Genomic DNA, 26,474 nt, shown 5'->3' with positions numbered 1-26,474 from the left:
TGCACCACTTAAATCCTTACAATCGACTGCAAGCTCGCATTCAGGTTTGCCTCCATCTAATCAACAACAGTTCAATTGAACCAAGTCCCCTAAATTTTTTTCTTTCTTGATAATCAGTTTCAAAATAAGGAAGAATAAGATCTGTCACTAATTCTGTTTCATTGCTACTTAAAACTGAGAAGTTACAAAACTAGTGAAATACAGAAAGAGGTGGTGCCATGCCAGACTACTTTTCCTCAGTGCCTAATCAAAAACTTTGCATTTATGTGATATCTCGTTCTAACTAAATCAAAAGAGCTTTTATTAACCAGTTAGCACTATGCAAAACTATAGTAGGCTCAGCTGTCAGCTTGCTAACTTAATACAAAGAAAGGAAAGTGTTATTTGACACTTTATAGCTTCTGTAATATAACGTGATGACATAAAAAAGGCATAAAAGTTTTCATTTTTAAAGACATACACACAGTTAAGTAATGTTCTATCATTACTAACCAGGCACTGAATAAAGTACACATTAAAATGCTGTGTTTCTGGACAAACTTTATACTGAAGCACTGACCAAGTGCAATCACAAAAATGATTTCATTACTGACATACATCTGCTGTCAAACACATTTGATTTTTTATTGAAAACTGGCGTGAAAGGGAAATTGTAATTGTATTTTCTTCCCTATTGTTATTTATATCCAAGTGAAATGGCTTCACAAACCAGGAGGAATAATTGACTGCATTGTTGTTGTTTGCTAATTGCGTCAATCTCATATGAGTGGCAGGTTGCTGGAGGGGATGGATTGTTCCAACCCTGAGGGGTAGGGGAAATCAATGTTTTTGTGTAAAGATGACAAAGACCCATTAATTTTAATGAAACAATGATGTGCACAGATAAATCATTTATATTAAAAAACACTGCAATGTTCCATAAAAAAATAAGAATGGTTAATTTTGATTTCATGTGACTTAAAAAAAAAAAAAGTAATTTATGAAAAAACTGAATCTGACCTTTTTGTACTAAAGGCAAGAAATATTCCTCCAATCCAAATCATGCTCAGATACATGACTGAGGCACCCTAAGACCGAAATCCTATCACCCGATTGAGATTAAAACAAATTCAAGAGAGGAAGTAGAAGTACTATATATGACATGATCACATGTAAGGATCAGGAAAAGAAAAGACCTGGTATTTATGCAACATTTCCTTGATGAGCTGTTCACTCCTTTCCCTGATGATCTGCTGAGTTTTCTGAGGGACAACAAAGATAATGAAACATATCAGCAACAAAACATAGAAGACAGAAATGTACTGCGATGCAATGAACATCCTTCATCTTCATTTTATGCACGCTTTATGCAAGCAAATGCTTGAGTAGCCTGCACTTACTAACCCGAAGCTGTTTGGCTTTGTGCTCCACTGCGGAGTTGACAGGGATGAGGACTAGTAGCAATACCACCCCCACCAGCACGCCAGGGCCCAATTCTCCCCACAGAAAACCCAGATAGAGAGTGACTCTCAATGGGCAGGACCAAAGACAGGTCAATGTGACCACCAGCTCTGCTACACATTCAACTTCGCCTAATACATCCGTCCACTGAGTGGTGTTGGATTGTCGCTGAGAACTACGGGAAAGAGACAATGTCTTCAATGTAAAGGAGAAGGGGGAAATGGAAGAAACCATGGAGGAAGAAGAGAAACCTTTTAGCATATGAAAAAGTAGAAATGTACTGCTTACTTTCAGTATTTTTGTTAGGACATAAAAAACACATTAATAGAGCAAATGAGACAGTCAATGATCTTTACCTTCCTGTAGAGGGCACAAGCCAAAACCGCTTGTGCATTGGCTGTAATTATCCTACTATGTTTGTCAAAGTGATGCTGAGAAACAGCGCAGCAGCAAACTGCTCCCAAAACCACCAGAGAATGTGTGTATCCTGCCCAGTCAAACACAGCCTGTCTCTCACAGAACAGGATCACCCATCTGAGGTTAAAAGACATGTACATAAACAGACATATATATATATTATTTTATTGCACTTTATCTATTTGCATCTGTAGATTTTATTTACAATACATATCTTTAAAGGCACACTATGCAAGATCTGTACCTTAATATAACAGCTTTGAAATAATTTCGATGGTAAACGAACTCGTAGTAGGGCGAATCATCCCGATAGCAAAGTGTGTGTGTGTGTGGGGGGGGGGGGACGCTGCTGGCAAAACCAGCAATGCAGGTTTGAGAGGTGGTGCCCTGACAAATCTCACGAGATTCACGACTTGTTTTACGGCACGATACATCACATAAACAACATATGAAGCAGCCTCTATGGAAGACACTACCACGCATTTCAGACGTGAATCATGGCAGAGTCGACAAAGAAAACGAAGAAAGCGTGGTCGGAAGAGTGCAGAGACGGCTCTGCGTGAGTTGTATTTACGACAGTAACGTTAAATACAAGTTCTCCACAGCGACTCTAAGGGTCGCTGTTTGAGAAAAAAAACAGAAACTGCATAGTGTGCCTTTAAATGCAGTTTTCTCGAAATGAGTTTTATCTAATGGACTGAACCAGAAATCTTCACTTCAGTAGTACTTGCATACACCAAACGTTACAGAACCCTTTCAAAATGGCCCAGGTGAAGAGCTGCTTGCTAGCTATCCTTCCCCGTGGTGCTGCATACTGTTTGAAGGCTCCCGTCTTGCCAATGGAGCGAGCGCGTTCAGCCCTTGAAGGAAACTTAAAGTGCTCACTGTGATGAGCCGGGGTGAGGGAGTTCCCCTATCTCAAACTCTGAACTCTTTGGTCTGCCCATAAGGCAGCCCTGTTCAATGCTCCCCTTTGGTGGAATGCTTCTATAGGGATGATCAGTATTACAAACTGATGAGTAGAGGTGGATTGCCAAAGACGTCCCTCCTTGTCATTGTAGCAGTCTATAGTTTAGCCAATAACTATAGTGAATCTGGGAGAAGTGCCTTTACTCAAGTCAGGGTATGAGCTATGCTCCCCTAACCACTCCAAGGTTGTTAGAATGGAGTAGAAGCTCCCCTGCGGAAGGCTGCTCTCTAAGAGCCTTGCCAAATACTGGTGAGATATGCCTGACATATCTGAGGCTATGTTTGGTATTTTCCCCTTATTTCCACCTTAGAAGGTGCACAGCCAGGACTTCCCTTGCTGTAGAGCAGGGGTGTCAAACTCAGTTCCTGGAGGGCCACAGCCCTGCAGAGTTTAGCTTCAACCCTAATTAAACACACCTGATCAGCTAATCAAGTCCTTCAGGCTTATTTGAAAACTGCAGGTGTGTGTGTGTTAAAGCAGGGTTGGAACAAAACTGTGTAGGGCTGTGGCCCTCCAGGAACTGAGTTTGACACCTGTGCTGTAGAGCATAGAAACTTGGGGATCTTTCCTAGTATCAGGGAGTATTGGCTTAGGGAGTAGCACCACTATATGAGTCACATGGGATGCACACATGGGGTTCACATGCTTCTGACTCCAGCTGGGTAATCTGAGTCAATTTATGCTATGCCCACTATGTTTGTGCATATTCACAGCCTAATGAGACAGGCATTCCCTCAGCATTGCGTAGGGGTATTGGTTCCCCATAGCATCAATACCAAGACGCAGCATCGAAGTTCCACTTTCGAAAGGGAACGTCTCAGGTTACGACTGTAAGCCTGGTTCCCGGAGAAGGGGAATGAGGTGCTGCGTCTCGTTGCCATACCTCGGGCACTGCCTGTGCGTCTCCTTCAGACAAAAGGCCACTCCGTGTGTGACGTCACAGACTGCCATCAATATTCTGAAGGTATTTACACAGGGTTTTGTTAATATATTATTTGGCTGATTTTATATATTTTATTCCTAAAAACATAGTGATTTTTTTCTAACTGTTGACACTATTTTCTGATTTATGGAGTGATAACTAGGGATATCCAAAATCCCCTCACTAAAAACCTTTGACTTTAATATGTCAACAAAATGTAACAAGACTTTTGAAACTGGCTTTATCCATTGTTCAGATTTCTGACATGGAAATATATGCAAATTAGTGAATATGTAATTTAATTATTTCTAATTGCATATTTAAATAAAGATACATATACACACACTCACAAACACAAACATATTTTTATATATAGTCATAGTCATACCTGAGTGTCAGAAGACCTAAAATGCTAAAAAGATCAGTTGACAGTCTCAGGAGCACAACTTTGACTAAGGCTGGATGGAATGTCATCCATATCGCATAAAGGAGAGAGTAACCAGGATTGGATTTCCTGGAGACCAGCAGTAACTCTCTTCCAGAATCTTCTTCTAGGTCTGCCCTCTGTATAAAATATTAACATTATTAGCATTACATCTCATACAAAACATGCTTTTCACAATGAAATGAAACAATAAAAACAAGTCCAACCAGGAGGGTTGTCCCTAACCCTTGTGTATTTTTACAGTTACCTCACTGTAATTCTGTTGTTTTTCCCACTCACGCTCAAACACTGAGCATAGGGTGTGGACAGAATCCTCATTATACAGCTTGCAAAGGTCAGACAAATGCTGTGGTCCCCTGTGACCCATTACAACCACCCTGAAAACAAAAACTGTTAAAGGTTGCTGTGGTTGACATTATAGAATACCTCCCTAGCTATAGACTTACCTAGATTACCTATTTAACCTAAACAGGTTCATACAGATAAGGCTCCCTTTTCACTGTGAGTAGAAATATCAAAACACAGATATCAAAAGAGCAAAGACAATAATCTTAGCAAAGACAATAATCTTAGACAATGGAGAAAGGTAATATACATTTATGAATTGTAAAGGGTATCTGACTAATGGACATATAGAAGGCTGGACAGATAGATCTACTGGTCAGTTCTTATATGAAAAAGAAAAACTTAAATAAATGTGTACTACTGATTTTTATTTTTATTTTTTTCAAACCAATACATGTGTTTCTTGGCAAATGAATTAATTGTGAAATGTCCACGTTACAATAATGTGAACTTTGCTTGCGTCCTCTTGAGATATTAAAAATAGAGACATTAAGTTCATGTACTGTGAAAAAAAGCATCAATTAAAGTTGTGCTTACCTCATTTCACTAAAGCTTGCGGCGTCTGAAAACAATATATTGTCTTGCAGCGTGTAAATTACATCCTGCAAGACTGCATCTGCGTCTCATACAGCTAGAACAATAGCAGCTTAGAGGAAAACACATAAAGTAGCCAACAATTTACGTTATTAACGCTTGCCGACGAAATTCACGTTTTAAATGTCCTCTGACATGTTTTGGCATCATTAAAGCTCGCTTTCTGTGCTGAATTAAATCACGTCTGGAGCATAAAAAACAGTGGAGCGTGCAGCGTGCGCACATTGTCCAATCACAGCGGCGATTTCAGCTGGGGGCGTGGCATGTTTCAAAGCTGTCAATCATTTTGTTGTGCAAACTATTTCTGTAAATTTTGAGAACACAACTGAAAAAGCTTTTAATTGAGCATTTTACTATTTTAATATACTTTGTTTTCATTACACAAAATATTTCGAATGCAATAATTTGAATAATTTTCTCCAGGTATAGGCTAATACAATTTTAAATTTCAGATTTGCATGTGATCTCTGACTTTTGGATTTCACTTTGAAACTTACTTTCTAAGGTAAAAAATGTCTTGATGTTTTTCTTTTGTTTTGTTTTTTGTGGTACAATTATAATAACAAGAGAACATCTTAGTTAGAAGATGTTAATTAATTAATTTATAATAAAAAGTGTAATAATATAACTTAGTGAGAAACATTTATAGCATGTTTGCATATTAAATAGCACCTGAAACAATACTACAATCTGTAAAATCGTATTGTTTCGGATTATTTTGAACACAATAGGATATTATTTTTCAGTCGTTGTCACAGCAGGTCTTTACTCATATCCAAAAGAAAACATTAAGAATTTAGAAAACAAGTAAAAAAAGAACATTAAAGAACATTGAATTAGAAAATAATATTGAATTGTATTTGCTAAGATATTATAATAAAGACAGAAATAAATGATTACTTAATTTAGGCCTTACATTCTATTCAAATACTCTTTGCATTTGAACAAGAAGAAAAACAAAACATTTGTTCATTGCATGTGTAAACAAAAAGAAAATATATGATGATATTTGATAAGGCCTCAAGGAAGGAAAAATGGACAAACGAGTAATTGACTTTCAGGTTTAACATGAGCTCAGTTTTGTTGCTTAGCAACATGCCATGCAATTTCCAGGTGTTGTGTGTGAAAATGGGCGGTAATGGAAAAAGAGAGCGTATTTAATTCACCTTAAATATCTCACTCAAAGTACATTTCAACAGTCCTACGGAAAACAAAAACTGCTAACCATGTCTATAATGCTGTCTTCTCCAAGTGAGATGTCCAGTAACAAAATTGAACCTCTAGCAAATGAAGAGAGTGATACAAATTTCCAGTCAGGTTTGCTGAGTTTTTTTCTTCTTCTTCTTCTTTTTAATCATATATTTAATCAGATAATTTTAATGTCATTGAGAGACTAACTTTTTACCTTGGGTTTAATCAGACGGTGACCAATCCGGGAACTCTGGGTTCTGCGGATACCTCCTTTCTTTCTTTTCCTTCCTCCTTGTCTTTCTTACTTTTCCTGTCTCTGTGTGGTTTTGTATGAAGGTAAGATAATTACTTAAAACCTACTTAAAAATCACATATACTGTTATCAAAAGAATAAAATCTGACATAAACATTAAGATGTTGTAGTTAATCACACAATCACACAATCAATTCAATTGTTATATCTGCATTTCATCTTATTAAAAGATTGTCCAGGAATATGAAAGAGCAGTTATTTTTCGCTTGGGACGACTCCTTGGCGGTGCTAAAGGACCTGGTTAGTAATTAGCCTACTGTTATTAAAATCATGAATAATTTGTTAAACATAGTTTAGTGCCATTGCAACAAGCAGTACTTCATCTTGATTGTTTTTGAAGGTTTGTTCTGGATTATTCCATGTGTGGATACATTTCGGAAGGTTGACTTGAGGACAGTGTCTTTTGAAATCCCTCCTCAAGAGGTGAGTGCTTCATTTGAATGAAAAATGTTTTGCTATGAATACCTATTATCTAAATAGCTAACATTTTATTCAATATTCAAGGTTATGCGTTTAATATAATCTTTATTGAAGAGTTTTATTGTGTTGTTACACTAAAAAAATGATATTATCAATAAATTATGACCACATGTTTTTACACTGCTTTAACTCTTCAAAATAATTTAAGCAATTTTCAACTATTTCAACTATCAAATTTTTTTTTAAAAGTCAGTTTAATGTAATTTAAGTTGAAATTACTTAAACATCAAAGTTGATTTTTACGTAAAAATTTAAGACAGCAACTTTTTTTTTTTTTTATCAGTATATGTAACATGCATTACATTTTTGACATTTCTCCTCAGGTGCTGACCAAAGACTCTGTGACTATCATGGTGGATGCGGTGGTCTACTATCGTATCTTTAACCCCACTGTCTCCATTACCAAAGTGGAGAATGCTAATCGAGCCACGCAGATGATCGCACAGACTACTTTACGAAACATGCTGGGAACTAAGAGCTTGGCAGACATCTTAAAAGACCGTGAGGAGATGTCAGACCAGATGGAGGTAAGATAAACCTTCTTGTAACACCTCTGAATCTTAAGTTGTAGCCCTGTTTTAGGTCACTCTTAAAAATTAAGGTTCTTTATTGGCATTGATGGTTCCATGAAGAACCTTTAACATCCATGGAAACTTTCCATTCTTAATAAAGGAAGTATGGGTTCTTTAGATTATAAAAATGTTCTTCACACTAAGAATAAATGCACTGTAAAAATAAAAAAGAGAAGGCAACTACACTCAACTTTTTCATTTAACTCAACTAATTCGCTTCAGATCTTTTAAGTTAGCTCAATTTTTTTTTTACAAGAAAAAGTTCTTTAGTTCTTTTAAGAACTGTTCACTTAAAGGTTTTTTTTGGGGAGCCAAAATGGTTCTTCTATGGCATTAGGGCAACTGAAAATCCCCTTTTTGTAACCTTAAGGGTATTTCCTCTAGAGTCAACATTCTCTTCTGGATAGGAGCATATAAATGCCTTAAATATAAATTGTTCATCTTTTCATTATCTTTTGCCTGACAGGCTGTGCTTTATGCTGCATCCAAGAACTGGGGTATCAAAGTGGAACGGGTCGAGCTTAAAGACGTCAAACTGCCCACCTCTTTGCAGAGAGCCATGGCAGCTGAAGCAGAGGCCACCAGAGATGCCCGGGCCAAGGTTGGTGTCCGAGCATTAAAAGACTGTTACATGCTTCACACACACAAACAAACACATGCTATGCTGTCTGTTCTGCCAAGCCTGCCAAGTTTAGTCTTATCAGCTTTGCAGCTTTGTGTTCTGTCTGTCTGGGGAAACACGGTTTTCTATGATTGGATGTGTGGATGAACACCTGCAGCCCCTCACACTCGCTCGGTCAGGGGTGTAGATGAACTGTAACCTCCTTAAGCCAATCAATTTCCAAAACAAAACCAGCTGACCAGATCAAGACATTAGCCTGATTTTATTGCTATCTGTGATGACTGACCGCTCACAGAATCTGCAAGATGTTTACACACAGTATGTATAATACCTACATAATTGAATTTAACTATAACTTAATATTAAGTGCCAAAAGTTAGGAAACCTGTATTTTTATCCAGCATTTTAAATAGCCTAGGCAAATCAATGACCTACATGAAAGAAAACTTTCAAAGATTGTTTATTCATTTATCTGCCATTTTTTTCATTAATTTAACCACCCATTCATACATAGTTCAGAGAAGTGTTTGCCTTTCAGTGAACACTATACTAATGTCATATTGTTGACTGGAAACCTGAGCCTTTATGTCCTCACACTATGGCACAAGCGCAGTGGAAAAACAAACTGGATTTGCTCAGTGGAAATTTCCGAGTAATTAAAGGTGTGTGCCAGAGCCTAGAATGTGAATTGGGATTGTGCTCATGTGAAGAATGAATTGTGTTGAAGTGTTGCCTTTGTAAAATGATCATATTTAAGTGTGTTGTATCCTGAACAGGTGATCGCAGCAGACGGAGAAATGAAAGCCTCGCGTGCCCTGAAGGAGGCGGCGGACGTGATGTCAGAGTCTCCGGCAGCACTTCAGCTGCGCTATATGCAAACACTGACTGAGATCGCCACAGAAAGGAACTCAACTATTGTCTTTCCTCTTCCTATAGACCTCATCTCTAGTTTCATGAGAAGATGACCACATATGAGGATTATATCAATAAATATGTTCAAATATCTCTGTACACACATTACAGCTATATCCCATCTCTTAAAGCACTCATTGCTTTACAAGCAAAAAATATTCTGTTTATATTGTTGATTTGAACTTAACATCAAATATTTCATGTGTCCTACACTCTGTGATGAAAAACATGTTAAATAAAAATGTAATTGTTCAAAATGTTCTTTTGTATTACATTATTAAAATCTAACAAATATTATAACTAAGTTCTTCTATTATACTCTGATCGTAGCTTCTTGGATTATTTTATATTAAAGTAATCTTTTAATATGTAAATCTCATTGGGTATGCCTGTAGTTAATCTTAAAGACAGAAGTACACGCATAAACAGTGAACATGCAAGTTTGTAGATACATGACAGTATGACTCTTTAAACTCTTAACGCTGAGAGAAGACTTACAGTTAATCTGTCGGCCTGATGCAGAAAAAAATGGGTACAATGAGCCCTGATCAGTGAGCACCATAATAGGATTGACTGCATCAGATGCGGGAATGGGTGGACAGTTTAGTAGAGTTACTGTAATCTGGCATCTAATCTGTTTCAACCACGCATAGAGAAAAACAGCTTCTGTTCTGACCCTTAACCCCAAAGACACACTGTCATGATGCTCTCATTTCTAATTTCATGCATGACATCATTTTGGAGGAAACAAGGTTAAGGCACTCAAGAGGAAGCAGAGGAACTTTACATGTACCCTGGATCATTGCTTCTCTCTGGAGACTATTACAACTATATGCCCCCGATGCTCAACTAGATGGGTGCAATATGAAAATGACGCGTGTATTTGCTGACAGGGTATATTTTGGTAAACCACAGCTTGTGTCTGATGTACTATGAATATCTGTGCTGATGTGGCCCTTTTACTAGAGTTTGGAAGGAGAACCACTCCTCTAATTGTGACCTTTGATGTGGAACAAAACAACTGGAGGGCAAAATAAACCTGACCTTAGAGAAAAAAATTCTAAAAAAGATTAAAAAGATTTTAGTTCACCCACAAAATTAAAATTATGTCATCTTTTACTCGCCTTCATGTCGTTTCAAACCTATATGTCTTTCTTCTGTGGAACACAAGAGAAGATATTTTGAAGAACATGGAGGTTCAAAAAACACTGGACCCTATTGATTTTCATTGTATTGACAAATAAATAGTTCTATAAATTGTTCTAAATATTAAAGAATAGCAGTTCACACCACAGCTATAACGATAACGGCACAGTGAAACAATATAATTTGAATGACTTTCAAAATGATTTTATCTGGGTGATGATAAACATTGAGAGCTGATCAGAATCCATCCTGCTGTAATGAGCTCGAGCCTTTAAGCGACAGACAAGCATGCGCTTGCAAAAACAGAACAATATCGTCCGCTTGTGTGGTTATCTTTATAGTTAACATTCTTGGTGTGAATGGACCTTTGGGCATTCTTCACAATATCTTCAGTATTCTAAGAAAGAAAGAAAGAAAGTCACAACATGAGGGTGAGTAAATGACAGAAATTATATTTTTGGGGGAACTATCCTTGTAAGGTTGTGGTCATCACTAAATGTTTCTTTTCTGTAAACTTCTGGAAGTCCTAAGATGGCCTGCTGACTTAACCACATTGTGACACTAACCACAGGGTGAGCATGTGTGATTTCATCCAATCTCCTTCGCCCCACCCACAACCCCTCCTCCATGGGCTCTTTTCTTTACTACACATTCTCTAATGTTGTTTCTTAGTCTTCTTGATGTTCCTCGAGTCTACCTCTCTCACATCTTGTGTTAAGGATGTCAATGTGGAGTTTCCTGACTTTAATGAGCATCTTTATGCTTTGTAAAGGTAAGAAATAGGACATGACTCTATAGATTACACCAATTTAATTTGGTTAAACGTTTGATCCGGTGACTTTGATTGGGAACTTGGAAAATTAGCCTTTTTTTCTTCTTTTTTTACAAAAAATGTTGTTGAGACATATTTAACCTGGGATGTTTTTCATTTCTGATTTAACATTTTGTGAGTCTTCTTTTATTCAACTGTGTGATGAGCTTCAACATGGGGTTTAATCTTCATGTTGTGTCTGTCTGGGGTCTGAAAGAGATTACCTTAGAATAATTCTGGTGTCTAGGACCAGAAAACAGCAGAATCCAAGGACTTGAGAATTCATTTGTGGCCTACATTTACCAATGTTATCTCAGCAACATTAACTCTAGATGGCAGAAATAGCAGATCAGTGTAAAGAGGGTTAAATACAACAAACCTCCATCCAGCTCATGTGACTGACACCTGTAATAATCTCAGATCTTTCTATTGGGGGAAGGGGGCAGAGAAACATGTGGAAGGAGAGGTGGGATGATCTGCTTTTTTATAGAAGCATGATCCAATTGTGACTTACTTGCAGGCTAATTACAGAGCACAGATGACCTCTATGGTCATGGAAATCTACAAGGAAAACATGAGAGGTTACATGCCTTACATATGTAGTGGACAGTGACACATCATATGATCTACAGGATGACCAAAAGGATGTAGTGCAGATTGACCAAAAAAATGGAAGCATGAAACTTTGATGTTTAGTGGAGAGGACGGGCGCACAGCAAGATTGAACAGCAAGTGGGTCGCTAAAATCCAGGCTTACTTCACTTGAGGATCAGTCTGTGTCAATTTCGGGAAAGAACAAGAGAGGGAAAGGACAGCGATGACTGACTTTTGTGAATATTCTAGATGTAGGCTACAGAACAAAATGAATTATTACTCCTTTTTCTTAGGAGCTGGGACTGGGAATATGTTTAAACAATCAACTAAGATTTTATGATGAAACAAAAGGAATCATGGATGAATTTCAATGCAATAGTTAACAGAATATTAAAACAAATGGCATATGCAAACAAAGGATGCAACATTATTCTCAGAATTTACTTAATTTATCTGGACCATTTTTGACATTTTTTAACCTCCTATGTCTGATCAAAAACAGTGTGTTATGGATATATTTTTTATAGCTAATCAAAAGAGCCAACTAGCACTATGCTAAGCTAGTGAACTAAGCTTTTAACTTGCTAACTGTAGGCTAAATGAACACAAAGAAAGGAAAATGTTAAATTTGAAAATTTTGGCTTTGGTAATATTGTGTGATATGTAGCCTACTGTAATTTAAAATATATTATTTAACATATTTGTGAATAAGATGCAAAATTATTTTCGGTAATTTCTAAACAGGCAGAAAATACCCCTTAAAAGTTGTCTTAGCTAATTGAATTGCTGTCTAATGTGACTGAGGCTTAATTAGGAAGTATCCAAATACTTTGTCTTTATTTAAAAGAAAATCTATTGTTGTATAATTTGCTTCAACAAGCTTCTTTTATATTTTGATTGAAATGTGTTACAATATTTCTTTAAAATAAATGCCACTTATGATCCCCTGTCTGTGCTGGAAGGTTGTTTTAGTATTATTATTATTACTATACTATTATAACGTTTATAATTTTTAACTTTTATTTTTATATTGAATTTTTTTTTAAGTTTAAGTTTCAGTAATTTTCCAATGCACTTTTGTAATTATTTTTTAGTTTTTTTCTTAATATTCCTATATAGCTTTTAGTAATTTTTATTTCAGCTGCCAAAGCAACATTTGTTTAAGTTAGGTTTTAAATGTAATATTTATATTTCATTTTATTTCAGCTTCATTTTAATAACAATTTTTAATAGTTTTAGTCAACAATGCTGTGTGCTGTCAAACCAAACACAAAATTAGCTGGAAACAAAAAGGTATAACAAACCATATCATTTAATTGGTTCAATAATTAACATCTTTATTTCTTTCACACAAGCAAAACACAGACCAGTAAGCCAGTGTCTTTTGTTGTTAGGTGAGGACAGTGAGTGTGACAACTTCACCGATCTGGATTTCCATGAGCCTTTCATAGGGACCAATCTGGATGTGCGGCTGCTGCTCTACACTCGCGCAAACCTCGAGTGCGGTCAGGAGCTTCCCCACCACAACTTCACTCAAGAACCCCTGTTTAATGTAACCAGACCCACTACCTTTGTCATCCATGGGTACCGACCCACAGGGGCACCGCCTATCTGGATCAACCACATTGTGCACTTATTAGCGGCACAGAAGGACATGAACATCCTGGTAGTGGACTGGAACAGAGGGGCGGCCAACCTCAACTACTTCACGGCTGTAGCCAACACGCGGGGTACAGCTGTGAACATCACAGGCTTGATAGAAAGCATGGAGGTAGGGTCAGTGGTCTGAAATTGCTTTGGTTAGTAATGTATGCCAAATTATTGAATGTGGCGAAAATATTGTGTTCCAATCAGAAAGAGGGAGCATCTCTTGACTCCATCCACCTGATTGGCGTCAGCCTGGGAGCACACATTGCCGGGTTCATTGGTGCGATGCTGGGAGGACGAGTGGGCAGAATCACAGGTGAGACTCAGGAATATGAGCCAATGAAACAAAACCGGTTGTAACATCTTCAGTTAGTTAATCTTGTCTAATAAATTTCGTTTACTAAATGTTTCACCTGGTCAACTCTAGGTCTAGACCCAGCAGGGCCAATGTTTGCCGGTGTTCCCCCTGAGGACCGCCTGGATCCAACTGATGCCCAGTTTGTAGATGTGCTGCACACAGATATGAATTGTAAGTATAATACATTTGTGGCTAATGATACCAAAGAATAAAAAAATCTTAAATATTTAAAAAATATATTTGTTTATATTATCAATTATATGTTCAGAATGGAAAACTAATACTTTGCAGTATAATGTATGCTACAATGTTTGATTGTTTTTTTAGTATTTTTTTTTTTCCCAAAAGTTGTATTCTATTTTGTTGTCACATAATTTTAACTATGTTACATTTAACTAAGTGAGTGTGATCCAGTCAAAAAACAAAAAATCCAATTAATTTTTTTTAAAAATCTGGGGTCATTTGTCACATTAGAAATGGAAGGTCAGATCATGCATTGCATTGAATATTTGTTATAAACTTCACATTTTTGCAAATGTTTAAGGTCAAACAGTTATTCCATAAATACAGAAAATCTCCTCATTGTGCACAGTATGTTCTAGATTAAAAATACTAAAATAGAACTACATAATATGCTATTCCAAACATAGCCTAACAATCCCACACTCAAACACTGTTTCCTGTGGCAGCCTTTGGCCTTAGAGGAACCCATGGCCATATTGATTTCTATGCCAATGGAGGATTAGATCAGCCTGGATGTCCCAAGACCATCTTCTCGGGTCAGTATGTCAAGATTAACTTTTGGGAGAAGTCAGGGTTGAGATCCAAATAATTAATGATTAATGAATGCTCTTCAAATAAACCCAAAATGCAAAATGTTGGCTGTGCAATTAAGATTCTGTCACAATCAAATGATGCAATCCTCCCAATTGGATTGAGTTCATTATAAGGTTTTGCTAACAGGGCTAAGATCTAATCTCACTCCTTCTGTTCTCCACAGGGAAATCTTATTTTGTGTGTGATCACCAGAGGTCTGTTTTCCTGTACCTGTGTGCTCTGAATCACACCTGTAACCTTACAGCATACCCGTGTTCCTCGTACAGCGACTTCCTCAGTGGCCAGTGCTTGCAGTGTGAGACCTTTAAGCCTGCGACCTGTCCTGTTCTGGGTAAATACAGTTTATTTAGTAATTAACCATATTAAATGCAAATATGAATACTGAGTAAAGATTTCAAGTGTGATTTTGCTTTTATACAATAGTTCAATAAATGAATATACAGAGTAACTTATATTTTAGACACAATATTTCCAGTTACTTTTTTTTGGTTCTGCCAACAAAAACATTTCCCAACTTCATTTAGACTAGTATACGCGAATTAATTAATATGCAAATGAGCCCCGCCTCCACTTACTTATATAGGGTCATCTACAAGTCGATGTATCGCTCTCTAAAACGTTGGACACATAACAGTAATGAATATGATTAGCCTTTGGCTTGACTAGGTTATCAAACAGCTAATGTTGCTAATGTTACACAGCTCATGCTCCCGTTCCCCAAACAGGAGTCAAACAGCTGCCGTCTAAAAACGTCAGTGGAGAAAGGCATATAGTTCATAATAACATCGTAATATACATACATAATTCACCCGCTATATTGCTAAATGTACCCGATTTTTCACATCAAATTATACTGGGATAACCTGGCTTCTCGAGACTCCCCTGCTTAGCAGCATAGTAATGATGCTAAAGCCCGTCGGCCGTCGGCATTTTGTCGTGATTAGTTACGGATAAGGTAACGTTATAGTTTGTGACGCATTTTAAACCGCGTTTTTGAAAGTTTTTCACTGCAGTTTAAAGGAGAAAATACTCAGCAAAGGTGTTGAATTTGCACGTAGTATGTCTTAAAGCATATAAAAAAACACCACATAGATATATAAACAACATTAAAAAGTTAAGCTCAAGTATTTAAAACAGCCACACGTAAACCAATATCCTTCAAAAAGGTCTCCTCAATATAACGGATAAATAAAATAGTAAGTAAAATTAACTAGTCAAACTAAGTCTACTTGCGCTGGTTTCGGCCTCATCATAGACTGCAGTCAAATACCTGCTAATGCACTGCTAAATCACTGTGCTATCAACACTCTTGGAAACTCACGTGACTCAGCCAATCAGATTTGAAGACCATAACTAACTGTAATCTAACCTTTTTCCTCAGGTTATGACATGAACCCATGGAAGGATACTCTCTTGAGGTTAGGGCAAACAAGAGCATATTTCTCAACTACGGCAGAGCTTCCCTACAGCAGTGAGTTATCAGCACTATTACGGCTCATTGCAGAAGTTTTCTCAAAGGCATTTTGTGCAATATTCTGATTTCTTATTTCAGAAACAAGCTACAGAGTGGACCTAGTAACCTGGAACCAGTTTCTACGGTGGGGGGTGGTCATACTCCGACTGCACAACGGAAAAAACGTAATAGAGGCCAAGATGGATAAGTATGTAAACTGAAGTTATGAGTTTATTTAACACAAAAAGCTCCTTCAAATTTTGACTTGCCATTCTGTAATGCTTAATCTGTATGTTTTGCTCAGTAAGCTGTTGAGGTTTGAGCAGTATACATCCACTCGACTACTGGCCCAGTTTGATGAGGATCTATATCCAATTCAGAAAATATCTTTACGGATTGTCACTGGGAATGTGATTGGACCTCGATACAAGATAAGGCTGCTCCGTATTCGGATAACTCCACTGGAAAATCCAAACCGGTGAATAACCACACAACATTTGCTTTTCTGAGTTACTGCTCATACACAACCACTCAAAAGTTTTATGCTCAGCATAGGTGCATTTAAAATACAGTAAAAAGTGATTTTGTGAAATATCATTACAATTAAAAAGAACTATTCAATATTTTAATATATTTAAAAATGCTATTTATTCCTATGATGGCAAAGCAGAATTTTTAGCATCATTACTCCAGTCTTCATATTATCAGTGTTGAAATCAGTTGTGCTGCTTCTGTGTAAATCATGATACCTATATTTTTTGAGATTTCTTGATAATTAGAGAGTTCAAAAGATTTGGATTAATTTGAAACCGAAATCTTTTCTAACATTAGAAATGTCTTTACTGTCACTTTTGATCAACTTATGCATCCTTGCAGAATAGAAGTACTCATTAATTTAAAAAAATCTTTTGAATGGTAGTATATGATTGTGATGCACTCTGAACAAAAACAGTAATTTAATCATGTTGCTCTTGTCCCCAACAGGGCACTAATGTGTCGATATGACATTATATTGGAGGAGAATGCGGAGGTGTCTTTCAAAGCGTTGCCCTGTCAGTAACCTTGAAAAATCACATTGGAAAGCCTGAACTAATACAGACATTTCAAGAGGGTCTAAAAAGTTTAACAACTTTTAGTGCCTTTTCTGTGAGATTACTACTGTGATTCTTTTGTGGACTAGTATAAAACTATGTTATACCAGACACATATTCCAGTAGAATTAAAGTGCAGTTTTACAATATCAAATTCTGACCCTTCCTGTATAGTTTTGTTTTAAACAATACCAATGTAAACAAATATTTAATTGTACATGTACAGTTTTTGCATTCTTTTGTAAAATAAATTATGTGGACTGAAAACACCCGACGCTTCATTTGAAAACATTTTGGCACCAAATGATTTTATTTACAGAAGAACTTCTACTTCACACAGCAGAATACAGTGAATATGAAACTATTTAGCATCATACATGAAGGTGGTACAACAAAAAAGTCTGTATTTGCATACTGTTATGAAATTTGTGAATGCATTTGTATGAATTGTATTGAATGCATTGAAATTAGTGCCTTGTAAATTATGGAATATCATAAATCAAAATCTAAACTAGTCCACTGACAATAAAGAATAGCAATGTTTTAGGATTATAGCAGGGAAACATCTCCAAGGTGATATGTAATCTTTAATAACCTATTTTATTCTTTACAATCCTCAAAACAAACAATGTTAACAAGCGGTTTCTTTAAATCAGCAGCTCGTCTTAAACACATAGTAGGTAAATCAAAAATGGATAAAAAAAAGATCAGTGACAAATACATAAAGTTATCTGAAGCATCAGAATTTAAAGGTTTTAGTGGTTCTAATAACAAAACAGAAAAACATTGTGTCGTGCGCAAGTGACCTCAGATTTGAGATGCTAACTTTCTCCTTGCTCACTGCCACCTACAGGTGAAAAGACAAAATATAGAGAACAGAAAAATGAAGAGCCAATGCACACTAGATAAAATTCCTCAGTTTGAAAGTCAGACAAAAATGTATAACAACATATATAGAGTAGATATATTTATTGTGTGTGTGTGTGTGTGTGAGATATATATATTAAAACACACACACGTATACACATAAACAGTTTCCTCACCACTATTTCAAGTCCTGCGTCCACGTGGTCTGCTAATTCGATTGGAATTCCCCCTTGGATTTAAGTTTTGTCTGCTAGGTTGTGGCATTCTTTGACGAGGACCATCCTGGAGGACCAAAAAGCGTCATAGTTTGACCAATCAAACTTTTTTAAAAATAGATGTGCTCCACATTGACAAAAAACAGACAAAGACTCACCCACTGCCTTGGATGCTCACGTTCTTGTTCAGACCATATAAAGTTCTCTTCCGCCTCCTCAGCATCGTCACTCATGTAGGGAAGCTCACTCTCATGACTTTGGGAAGACATTAACATTTCAAATCATGGGAGATGCGGATGCCAAGCACACAATTTTGTATTTGCTCAATGCAGAAAACATGATTGGTTGAGATGTTGCATGCAAATATTTGATCTATTAGATATATTAAACACTTTTCAGTCCATACCTATCAGGAGCCCTTTGAGCTAAGCTTCCCCCAGCAATGGTGATCTTCACACCCTCCAGTCGCTGCTGTCTTCTTCGTTCCAGGTCATATCTGAGGTCACTAGGGTCAGGGACAAGCTGTCGCCTCTGAAGCTAGCAAAAGAATCTACATTTGAACCAACATACATAAAATGTTCTATTTGATTTTGATTGACCTGAAAAAGATCAACTTACTGGATCCGCCCCTATGTTGCAGAAGATCTGAGTTTTTGATGAAGCCATTCCGAGCTGCCTACAATAAGAGAAATAATTTTCATTTCTGTACCGCAAAAGGTTTGGCACAAGTTACAAGCTAAGGACTAAACTTTAGAAAAAGGTGGTGATTAAATCTTTAACCTTAAATATAAATAATAAAAAAACAGTGATGCTTACCTTTGCAAGCTTCACTTATGAATAAAAAAACAAAATAATTGGCATGTGTACCTATTCATGACCGGTCTCACATTCCCCATCTCCTCCTCCTCGTCCTCCTCTTCTTCTTGCTTAAACTCATCCTGGAGTGAATAATACTGTTCATTTGCAAATCGTTGATTAAGTGTGATGCCTTGGCCCCTAAAGTAGCTTTCTGCAAAGCAAACAAGCAAACGGTTAACCAAAATCAATTCTGTGCTATGTAAGATGCATCATATGCTACCAGGCTAATCCACTGGTTCCTGACCTTTAACTTGATGCACAAGGGTGATGATCTCTTGGGCAAATGTCCCAGAATGCACCGCTGATTCCCTATAAGTCCCAGAATGCTCCAGCATGGGCAGGAAATCAAGGCGTTGTCGACCCACATTGACTAAGTCCAATGATAACTGCCTATCTGAAGAATATCCTAAATGACTGAACAAGAGGTCACATGACATACAGAGATATAAGGATACATTACAGCTTTAATTTTTCAAATGAATCAGACTATAATACTTATAAATAAATAAATAAATACATGTTTTAGAAAAGTTATTGCTTACTACTCCTGTTGGAATAAAATCAGGTACAAAACTCGGGTGCAAAAGTTCAGTATTACTACCATATTAACCATAAACATGGCAATGCTTATTTTAATGAAAAACAACTTGTCTGGTTATATAATGCCTTTTATCTGCAAATTCACCAGCACTACTTATATAAATCTAAAACACCACTTCCAGTGAAATTAAAAGTGGTCTCCTTTTTTGGAAAGCAACTTTATAACCTAGAAACTCAGGGTGTTTACACGACAACTATGTACAAAAAAGCGGAAAAACTTTACTTTTTTCTTGTACAGGTGACAACTTTGTCAAAAAGATCCCCAATCACATGAGTCCGGCTAAAAACGCTGTAATATTCATGCCAGGCCAGTAGTTGGCGATATTACTTTGTAGAAAAAACAACAACTATGTGCCTTTAAACTGAACACGTACAGTAATACGCATGACATCACTGTTTTAACAAATTTGCATTTTTGTAGTTTATACAAAGACGATAACGGTATCGTTTTTGTTTTCAAAAGTTAAAGAACAGCCAAAATGCATAAAAAGTTTTGTTGTGTAAACCGTTGATTCACTGTGATCCAGTGAATACAAAGTAGGCAAACATATAGAGAATTCAAGATACCGATTTTGGTCTGAAAACTGCAGTTTACAGTATTCAGATTAATTTAATTCGAGTCGTGTGCTCAAGATTAAAATTTTGGTCTGATCAACCTTAATTTATCTATCATATAATAAATTTGACGATACATAATAAATATGGCAGGTCGAAGTTCATGCCTCTCCTCTCACTGTCATTGTGCATTTCCATTCATCAGAGGGTCCTTCAGTAAACTCATCTGTTCCAGATTGTCAACACGCGGTGATCGATCAGACAACAAATCTCAAACGTGTTCGTAAGGTATGTTTACTTGTAGTGCAAAATCTTGATTGTGAGCTTGAGAAATGCAATGGATGCATTGAACCGACGATATCAACTTCTAGACGAGTTTTGAAGATCTCCAGTGGGTCTTCACAGATCCCTCTTCTCCTCACTGAATAAAATAACACACCCTTCAAGTTCAGCTGTGCTCCTGGACTTTCCCTTGGCATATGGCAAATCTGTAGTATGCAAATCTGATATGATGAATCTCGCTGCTCCGCTGTCTTTCAGATAAAATCAAATGTCTATTGGCAGATGCTTCAAACATTGTTATCTGTGAAAAGTTATTCTTGTGGAATTTACAATTGACACTTTGTTTCTTTGCTGACATCTCCTTTCTAAAAAATACTTCAAAATAACAGATACGCATTTGGGAAAAATGGCAGAACTGTATTGAAGAGTCTTGCAAATGACTGTAAAATACTTCCAAAGACATGTCTTCACATGACACAGCCATGTACACGGAGTTGTCATCATTTATGGAAAAAACGTGTCCAAATACTGAAACAAAAAGCAGAAAGAGTTCCTGTAGCTCATCTAGTAATGCATGGCACTGGCAATGCCAAGTCCATGGGTTTGCTTGGCAGGGAACACAGTCAACTCTTGAAGGAACTTTACAATGTAAGTCACTTTGGAGTGTCTCCCAAATAGGCCCCATCACATTCCTGTTGCTCTGTCCATTTGAGTACAATATTTTGAGTATGCTTCTTTGGTTTCATAATTCATCGTGACGGGAAGGCTGTAGGGTCTATACAACAGAAACATCAAAATTAGGTATCTTCTTCAGCCCAAGCATCTTTGCTGCATCCACATGTTGGAGTACGCAGGATGGATAATCGCTGGATGAGATTTACATCAATAAATGCAGGTTATTCACAGTTAAATCTATGACTTTGTCCATCTGCTTCAGATTTGTTTGTATATGCAGTTTTTGCCCATGGTAAATACATCAATAAATACTTATTACATGGGATAGTACAAGCAAATCGACTTGGCTAAAGTCAAACGCATCCAAGAAGTTTCTTATTGCGGTGTGACATTTTCTGCTCCAGTTCCAGATTAAATGACTGCCATTTGTCCTTTCAGTCCCATCTTCTTACTTTCAAATAAGGTCATACTTCTTCCCCACAAGAAAACCCATCTGCAGCGAATGACAGTCTGAACGCTGTGGACATCTGGAAAACGTGTGGATACCTACACGATTTCAATTCAATTGTATGGTTGCTGACTTACCTTAAGTCAATACAGCTCTGAAAGTAGAAGAGCTCAGACCCTGTGGGGCACTGGTATTTTGGTGGAGACATCATCTTGAAAAGCCAAAAAGTGGATGAAAATAGGGGGACTGATTTTCCTTTGTCTGGGTGAACTGGTGGAGTACATTATCCTCAGGTTCTTAAGCAAATGAAGTTGAGATCCATGTAATTGCAGTCTAGTATTTCAGACATTTGATGAACCATTTACATGCAAGAGTTAGCAGCAGAAAGATGTGTTTTTTTCCACTGGATTTACTGTCCTGTGTCATCCATTTAAATGAAGAGTGAAAGGCAATTCAAATCACATCCTCTCCAGATGACAAACGACGTAAGACAGAAGAACCCAAACCCAGGCGTTTTGGCATTGATGTCAAGGAATAGCACATTGTAACTTCCACCAACTTCTTGTGCAACCTGGGATTTTATACAGCATTTGTAGTTTCTTCACATACCTTCTGAAACTTTTTCTTGTGAATGATCACAAGTAGTTTAACTTCTGCTGTTCTTCTGCCGGTCCCATTTTATGATGCATTAGCCATGTCACAGCCTTGAAGTCATCAATGTTCCTGACATTTGAAGGATTGGCTGGTAGCTTTCACATCCAAACATTTGTTTAAATGAGACATGTACATTTGTGTGCCAACACAACAGCACAAGACGAATACTTCAGAAATGTCAGATCAATCCTTAATACATCCCAATACTCCATGGTTTGAGAAAAAATTTTTATTTACAAGGGATGACACTGAACTTCAGTGGACATATCCAGGTAAGCAAATCCTTCCCCTTTTAAAGCTGTTCAGAGCCGTACAGGATATCCTCGGAATCTTGAACAATGGTTGTCAGATTTTAGCAATGGATAATTGGCCCATCATGAAATAACCATATCTTGGTATGATCTTCAATACCCATGTACATGATGATAGACACAAAATGGCTCATCAGTGGCTTTTCTGGATTCAACCCCACACTTTCATTGAATCTTCTTGTTGTTCACAAGCTGTAGATTGTTGCTTCAGGTCTTCATGGTTTGGCAACAGTGGACAGGAAAAGAGGCATGAACTTTTGACTCTAACCAAATGTGGTATGACAATGATACTATACCTGGTTTGCCCAACGGGCCGACTCATGTCCACCTTGATCTTGAGGGTCTCCTGTTCACTGAAATCCATTCTAGGCGCAGGACCAACATTAGCGTTTCGATTCCTGTGATACGGAGCTCTTTGGCGAACCTCCTCTTGTCCCGTTATCCTCCCATGATTCCGTTGTGGTCTCTCTTCCTCCCATTCATGGACAGAGCCTCTTTCTCTGTTCCTCAAATCAATATCACTCACATCCTTCAAATTCATATCCCTCCGTCCTTCTGAGTCTCTTGAATGTGACTCCATTCTAGATTGATCCATGTGTTTTGGTCGCTCTCTCCCTTGACTTTCTCTTGCATAAGAAGAGTAGTTCTTCCTTGACTCCTCTCGGGGGTTAATATTTGGTCGTCCGGGGTGTTTATCTTGTAAGGTACGTGCATGATGACCTTGGTCTCTTCTATCTCGATGAGGTTCCCGGTTCCTCTGGGTTTCAGTTGGCCTAGGTGGATCTCTGCTCCTCGGATAGCCACTTGTTTTCGGGGGATCGCGGCTCCTCGAATCTTGTTTTGTGATTCCATGATCGTGTTCCACAATGACAGGTGCACGACGTGGGCTGAAGCCCCTGTGAGGCTCAACGAACTCATCCTGGAGACCCAAATCTGAAAATCCTTTAGAAGAAGGGTGGTGCTCCCTATAATCTGACTTTGATGACCTGTATTAAAAAAAGCAAGTAACATTTGTCCAAGATTAGAACGAAATTACAGAAACACCTAATTACTAGCAACGTTTTAGTGAACAATACAATTAACTGGATCAATATATTCCAATTGACAATAATGACATTTAACTGAAACTAATCTGATGAACAAAATCAAAAGTAACAAAGACTAAATGTAATAAATGTAAAATTAAAGGCATATAGTGTAACAGATGCAATTAGAAACAATTTTATCCATCACTGAATGAGATGGATAGTGATTGAATCCTTTCTTCTGTTCTTCGTTCCTCTCTGTCCACGTCAGACGTATGAAGCGGGGAAAGAATTGTATTCTTGTACCTATCTGGGAAGGAGCCTCTTTCATGATACTGATCGCCATGTTCTTCATTGTGATATCCATAATCCGTGTGTCTTCTTCCTTCTTGATATCTTGGATAAGATCGGTCCCTCGATTCTCTGTGATTGTGCTGTGAACTGAGCTCCTTTTCAACACCTTGATTCCTGTTCCAGCTTGGCGACGGCATCCTGTATTGCTCTTCCACACCAAAACGTGTGTTATCAGGGGAAGGTAACCTCTCCCTGGGCAGCCTCCTTGGAGAATGGGCCTGTCTTTCTTCATCACCCTGTATGTGGTATCTGGTCATAGGTGAAGGACCTCTTTTTTGAGCATGCTCTATCGCATCAATAAATTTGGCCCAGTGGTCGACATGTTGTTCTCCTTGATAGGAATCTTTGTTCCAGTGTGTGTTACTTTCTACCTTGTTGACATATTCAGGGTTTCTCCATGCATCAGATTGTACCGATGAATGCATCTGGTCACCAAATAATCCTTCCGCTCTCCTCCCATGAAGGGTTGGAATTCTGTTGGTATTCGAGAGGTTCAAGAAGCTGTTAATACTCAGCAATGCAACAATTTTTTTAAAAAGTAACACTGACTGAAAACATCTACTTTAGATTAAATACCTTGAATATATAGGGGATCTCGAACGCGGACGTGACATTGTTTCCTTGAAAAACAAGAAACTGTTAGCCATGAGACCAGATTTATGCAGCCGAGGTGTCCATTATGAAGATTTACCATCGTTTTTGCATAGTAACTATAGTTTTACTTGTGGCTACTGTGGTTACAGCAAATGTATTGGCCTTTGTTATAAAAAAAATAGCAGCCATAACATATTACAATCAAAAGTTTCAATAAAAATCACAGAACTCTTCCTCACTTTTCCAACAGATAGTTAGTATGTTTCAATAATATTTTCAACAAAATACTGTAGCACAAAATTAAATACTGCAGGCATTTTTTTTACATTTAAAATGTATAAAAATCTATACTAAATTAAAATAGAAATAGGCACTGAATGTGATCATACATTTAAACGATATACTTTTCTGAATTGCTATTGAAAATAGAAATATTAACCTATGGCTTTCCCCACACATTTTGACCAAAAATAATGCAAAATGTTCTATTACTTCTCTGGTTATTCATGATTGCTATTATGATTTTGTTTATTATTATAATTATTATATATTTATGGGGCTGTTTTCCATTTGTATGCCACATACCAATTCTTGCAAATAATATATTCTATATTAGTTTATTAATAATATCAAATTTTGAACTGGAAATCGGTTAAAAAAAACTGGAAACAATCTTTTAAGATCCATGTTGCCGTTTTTCCTTCACGCTTCCCATTGTTTTGTTAAAACTATCAAATTAAATACATATTTCATTTTACATAAAGATACCACAGCAACTGGAGTAAGTAAATGTTACTACAATAAAACCATGGTAACATTTATTATTAAGGGGTCAAACTAAGTCCGTTCCAAACCACAGAATACACATGTTATCAATACTGCAAAACTTAATGCTCATACTCAATGAATTGAGTTTTCAAATGCACTTAAAATGAAACAGTAACGCATTACACTACATTAATAATTAAAAGTCCTCGACATGGGCTATTCACAAGGCCTGCACAACAAGATTACATGCGATCAATGCTGATGCTAGAAGATGGAATAATGAATGCAACATTTTAAAGAAAGGAGAAAGATATGAATATTGAAATATAAACAGCATATATAGAATACAACGACAGTGAATAATGTTAACGTTACAGTAATCAGTATTAGCCTCACATACCCCTCGCGAAATGGCTTCCACACACTGCTAGATGATGCGTCCACCAAAATACCAGTTTCTCGCGGGAAAAAAAGGACCAAACTGTCATACAGTGAATTACATCACAGACTGAGAAGCTTTTAGAATCAGGACGATGAATCAAAAATGGGTGGATTGTTGATGTACGTATTTTATCACACGACTAACTTGACCCTGCGATCCCCACACAAGATTGACCCGGAAGAGAACCAATGTCTCGTTTTCGTCTCTATGGTTTCCGTCAGCAGCTCACAACAGCGAGTGTGAGCGTCACTGACCCCTACAGACACCTCTGTAGATTGCACTGATCTAGTGGTAGATTGTCACCCACGTTCTTAAAAGGGATAGTTCACCCAAAAAATGTTGAATTTTTTCCCCCCAAAATATTCAGCTGTTATCAACCGTCTACCAACATTATTCAAAATACCTTATTTGGTGTTCAACGGGTTTGGAACAACTTGAGGGTGAGTAAATGATGACAGGATTTTAGTTTGATCCCTTTAATGAAAACCATACTGAATATACATTATACCCATGCATATTTTTAAACTTATTTATAGAAATATTTTAATATTATCATATTTTTGTATAAATATAAACAGTAAAGTATTCAACAAAATGATTCATAAAACAATGTAAAAGGAAATGTACAAAAAAACCAAACCATTGTTTTGTTTTTTACAATATATA

General features: G+C 37.1%; 4 protein-coding genes across 5 annotated transcripts in view; 2 read left to right on the top strand and 2 right to left on the bottom strand.

Annotated features, from left to right (window-relative positions):
* Positions 1–4,179, bottom strand: part of abcc13 (ATP-binding cassette, sub-family C (CFTR/MRP), member 13) — a 51,965-nt gene extending 47,786 nt beyond the window's left edge. Inside the window, exons 1-3 of one of the 2 annotated variants that reach the window (XM_079863558.1) lie at positions 1,797–1,865; positions 1,384–1,615; positions 1,176–1,241 (exon numbers count right to left, since the gene is read on the bottom strand). In XM_079863558.1, the coding sequence (XP_079719684.1) occupies positions 1,176–1,241; positions 1,384–1,615; positions 1,797–1,834 (336 nt within the window). In that variant the 5' untranslated portion in view covers positions 1,835–1,865. Of the gene's footprint in view, positions 1–1,175; positions 1,242–1,383; positions 1,616–1,796; positions 1,866–4,137 lie in introns of those variants that run through there. The other variant, XM_079863559.1, reaches the window with a different exon arrangement.
* A 2,090-nt stretch (positions 4,180–6,269) lies between these two features.
* Positions 6,270–9,476, top strand: LOC307153827 (stomatin). Its single transcript, XM_079863562.1, has 7 exons — positions 6,270–6,450; positions 6,554–6,660; positions 6,808–6,877; positions 6,978–7,060; positions 7,441–7,644; positions 8,156–8,290; positions 9,088–9,476. Exons 1-7 carry the CDS (start codon positions 6,360–6,362, stop codon positions 9,274–9,276), a joined length of 879 nt encoding a protein of 292 aa, XP_079719688.1. The 5' UTR covers positions 6,270–6,359; the 3' UTR covers positions 9,277–9,476.
* A 1,511-nt stretch (positions 9,477–10,987) lies between these two features.
* lipib (lipase, member Ib) lies at positions 10,988–17,423 on the top strand. The gene is made up of 10 exons (XM_079863560.1): positions 10,988–11,141; positions 13,169–13,545; positions 13,629–13,737; positions 13,849–13,950; positions 14,469–14,558; positions 14,780–14,947; positions 15,998–16,087; positions 16,169–16,277; positions 16,374–16,547; positions 17,054–17,423. Exons 1-10 carry the CDS (start codon positions 11,090–11,092, stop codon positions 17,127–17,129), a joined length of 1,347 nt encoding a protein of 448 aa, XP_079719686.1. The 5' UTR covers positions 10,988–11,089; the 3' UTR covers positions 17,130–17,423.
* A 21-nt stretch (positions 17,424–17,444) lies between these two features.
* Positions 17,445–26,015, bottom strand: LOC307153821 (uncharacterized protein). Its single transcript, XM_079863553.1, has 11 exons — positions 25,767–26,015; positions 24,581–24,624; positions 23,957–24,478; positions 22,922–23,611; positions 19,345–19,514; positions 19,110–19,251; positions 18,861–18,918; positions 18,649–18,779; positions 18,401–18,497; positions 18,204–18,309; positions 17,445–18,007 (listed from the first exon to the last, which is right to left on the bottom strand). Exons 2-10 carry the CDS (start codon positions 24,616–24,618, stop codon positions 18,211–18,213), a joined length of 1,947 nt encoding a protein of 648 aa, XP_079719679.1. The 5' UTR covers positions 24,619–24,624; positions 25,767–26,015; the 3' UTR covers positions 17,445–18,007; positions 18,204–18,210.
* Between the last annotated feature and the right edge of the window lie 459 nt (positions 26,016–26,474).

Source organism: Squalius cephalus (assembly GCF_949319135.1).
Source record: "Squalius cephalus genome assembly, chromosome: 25".
In the NCBI taxonomy this organism is placed as follows: Eukaryota; Metazoa; Chordata; class Actinopteri; order Cypriniformes; family Leuciscidae; genus Squalius; species Squalius cephalus.
This window is presented reverse-complemented; position numbering and strand designations above follow the sequence as displayed.

Coding starts and splice junctions, on each gene's coding strand:
- LOC307153827 (XM_079863562.1), top strand. CDS start 6,360: ATGTCTATAATGCTGTCTTCTCCAAGTGAGATGTCCAGTAACAAAATT. Junction 6,661..6,807: donor CTGTGTGGTTTTGTATGAAG/GTAAGATAATTA, acceptor TCTTATTAAAAG/ATTGTCCAGGAATATGAAAG. Junction 7,645..8,155: donor AGATGTCAGACCAGATGGAG/GTAAGATAAACC, acceptor TTTGCCTGACAG/GCTGTGCTTTATGCTGCATC.
- lipib (XM_079863560.1), top strand. CDS start 11,090: ATGTCAATGTGGAGTTTCCTGACTTTAATGAGCATCTTTATGCTTTGT. Junction 13,738..13,848: donor ACGAGTGGGCAGAATCACAG/GTGAGACTCAGG, acceptor GGTCAACTCTAG/GTCTAGACCCAGCAGGGCCA. Junction 14,948..15,997: donor TGCGACCTGTCCTGTTCTGG/GTAAATACAGTT, acceptor CTTTTTCCTCAG/GTTATGACATGAACCCATGG.
- LOC307153821 (XM_079863553.1), bottom strand. CDS start 24,618: ATGTCACGTCCGCGTTCGAGATCCCCTATATATTCAAG. Junction 18,780..18,860: donor GCAACATAGGGGCGGATCCA/GTAAGTTGATCT, acceptor TTCTTTTGCTAG/CTTCAGAGGCGACAGCTTGT. Junction 18,498..18,648: donor GCTCAAAGGGCTCCTGATAG/GTATGGACTGAA, acceptor GTCTTCCCAAAG/TCATGAGAGTGAGCTTCCCT.